At 43.7% G+C, this 2,142-nt stretch overlaps 1 protein-coding gene across 1 annotated transcript in view; it reads left to right on the top strand.

Moving 5' to 3' along the window:
• Nucleotides 1-2,142, top strand: part of Ccdc146 (coiled-coil domain containing 146) — a 123,103-nt gene that overhangs the window by 25,192 nt on the left and 95,769 nt on the right. The window contains exon 2 of the mRNA XM_005358351.1: nt 107-318. Coding sequence (XP_005358408.1) covers nt 118-318 — 201 coding nt within the window. The 5' untranslated portion in view covers nt 107-117. The remainder of the gene's footprint in view (nt 1-106; nt 319-2,142) is intronic.

Raw genomic sequence — 2,142 nt, 5'->3', positions numbered from 1 at the left:
ACGGACTTATTTTACTTGAGTTTTGCTTACTTTCTACGATTTCCTATCACTTTGTAAGTGAAGAAGACATGCTTAGACAGTTGAATACGAGCTGATTTGATTTCAGAATTGTAAAGCATGGAAGAGAGCAGCACAGACACAGAAGGAGAGAAAGAAGACGACGAGGAGGAAGCGGCACGGAAAGCAGCAGAAGCCAAAGAGAGGGAGAGAAGGAAGGACCAGAAGGACCACCCCTCCGCCATCGTGCCCACAGTTAACATTCGAGAGGAGCGGCTGGTCGATTTAGCCGAAACTCCAGCTTTCCGCTGTCTGCACGAGGTATGCTTCTCTGTCTATTGTCACTAGAGTAACACCTAATCACCACCACTTAAAATTCCAGGTCCACGTCATCGTCGAAATGCTGTGTCGCATAGCTCCTGGAGGCCTTAGTCATATGCACGGGCTGAAAGTCTTAAAAACAAAATGGATCCTGCCTTTCTTCCTAGGCTAATACAGTATGTAGGCTCCTTTAGAGATAATGTTTACATATACGCTGTCCATTAAGTGAATTTCAGAGGTTGGTGCATGACATCTATATTTTTATTTAATCATTGCATATTATATACTCATTAACTTTCATGAAATGAAGACAAGAAATCTAGCCCCAACACTCATTTCCAGGGGCCCAGGGTCCAACTGGTTCTTCCTGGCGTCCCCTGCCTGCTCGCATTATCACATAAAATCTGTGCCATTTCAACTTAAATTCCAGATGCCCTTCCATGGGCCACACTCTGTAAGTCCTGCAGCTCTCCCCAACCTTCCGGAACCTCACTGAACTTTCACCGCCTTCAGAGCACTGTGAGAGCTTTTCTGGTCTCCAGCTCGTGACATTTATCGTTGGACTTTACTTGGTACACAGTCAATGTCCAATATTTATGGAATATCTTCTCATAAGACACTGCACCAAAGACTTGATAGTTCTTTGTAGATATTCTGACTACATAAAGTGATAAGATCATCAAGACAGGAAGCACATTGTCCGAAAGATGCTTGGGAGCCGAGCCACGAGTTCATCAGTGGATGGGCTAGTATAGAGATCGGTGTATCCATTGCCCACTGATTCCTAAGCATGAGGTCTGGCACTCCACAGACTTTTACAACTTGTCCTGTTGGAAGGTTTTCTGTTTTAAAATTTTTCATGTATAACACATGTGAAGTAAAATTCATGAATGTTAGGTGGGCAGCTCCTTGAATCTTTCACTGCCTACAACCAATACATGGAGATTGAATTCTCCAAATTCTGTTTCCCCTTCTGCTCTTTGTCAGCTTGAGAGTTAAATATGAATTTTAAATGTTCTGGAATTTGTCATTTTTCCCCTCCATGTCCTCAATCAAATCGAAATATATTTCTAGCAGCCTAGGAGTTTCTCTGGGAGCCTTCCCAACTGTTGCTCCCACCAAAGGAAACTCCCGTTCTGACTTAACCACTGTATGTTAGTTTGCTTCTTCCTACTCATGGCACATGAAATCTGTGGCACATCTTTGTTCATGACTCCTCCGTTTGTCATTGTATTGCTGAGATTCATTAATAACGCTGTGTCTAAAAGCAGTGTGATTGTTTTGCTGCTGCATAGGATCTCTCATCTACTTATGAAGTCATTTCTCTTGGGTATGTGTCTTGGAGTGAGGCTGCTCTGTCGTAATGCAGATTTAAAAGCAGGCTTGACAGAGTTCTCGTCTTCAATGGGCCTCACGTTAGATGCTGAAATGCATGCATGGTTAATTCTGTTCCTGTCTGTGTGCAGTGGCATTGACTTAGAAGTTTGACTGTTGGTGTCAGGTGTCTGTGTGCAGTGGCATTGACTTAGAAGTTTGACTGTTGGTATCAGGTGTCTGTGTGCCAGGTATTTACTCTGCCCGAATCCAGAAGCTATGTAATCACTTCATCTTAATGCCATGAACACAAAGTAATGCTTTATTTTCTTTTGCCGGCTTCTTGACTCTTTAATCAGAAACCAGTCTGAGCCTTCCTTCTTTCCAGCAAGTAATGCTCAAGGCAACAGTTAAGTTTTTGACATAGCTGGGTCAGGTGCTAGAGAACAAGACGCACGGACGCCATTGGGAGGCACAGGGAGCATGCACTCAGGGATCCCGACACAACGG

Source organism: Microtus ochrogaster, chromosome 26 (genome assembly GCF_000317375.1).
Source record: "Microtus ochrogaster isolate Prairie Vole_2 chromosome 26, MicOch1.0, whole genome shotgun sequence".
NCBI lineage: Eukaryota > Metazoa > Chordata > Mammalia > Rodentia > Cricetidae > Microtus > Microtus ochrogaster.
The sequence above is the reverse complement of the archived record's forward strand: the minus strand, read 5'-3'. Positions and strand labels throughout refer to the sequence as shown.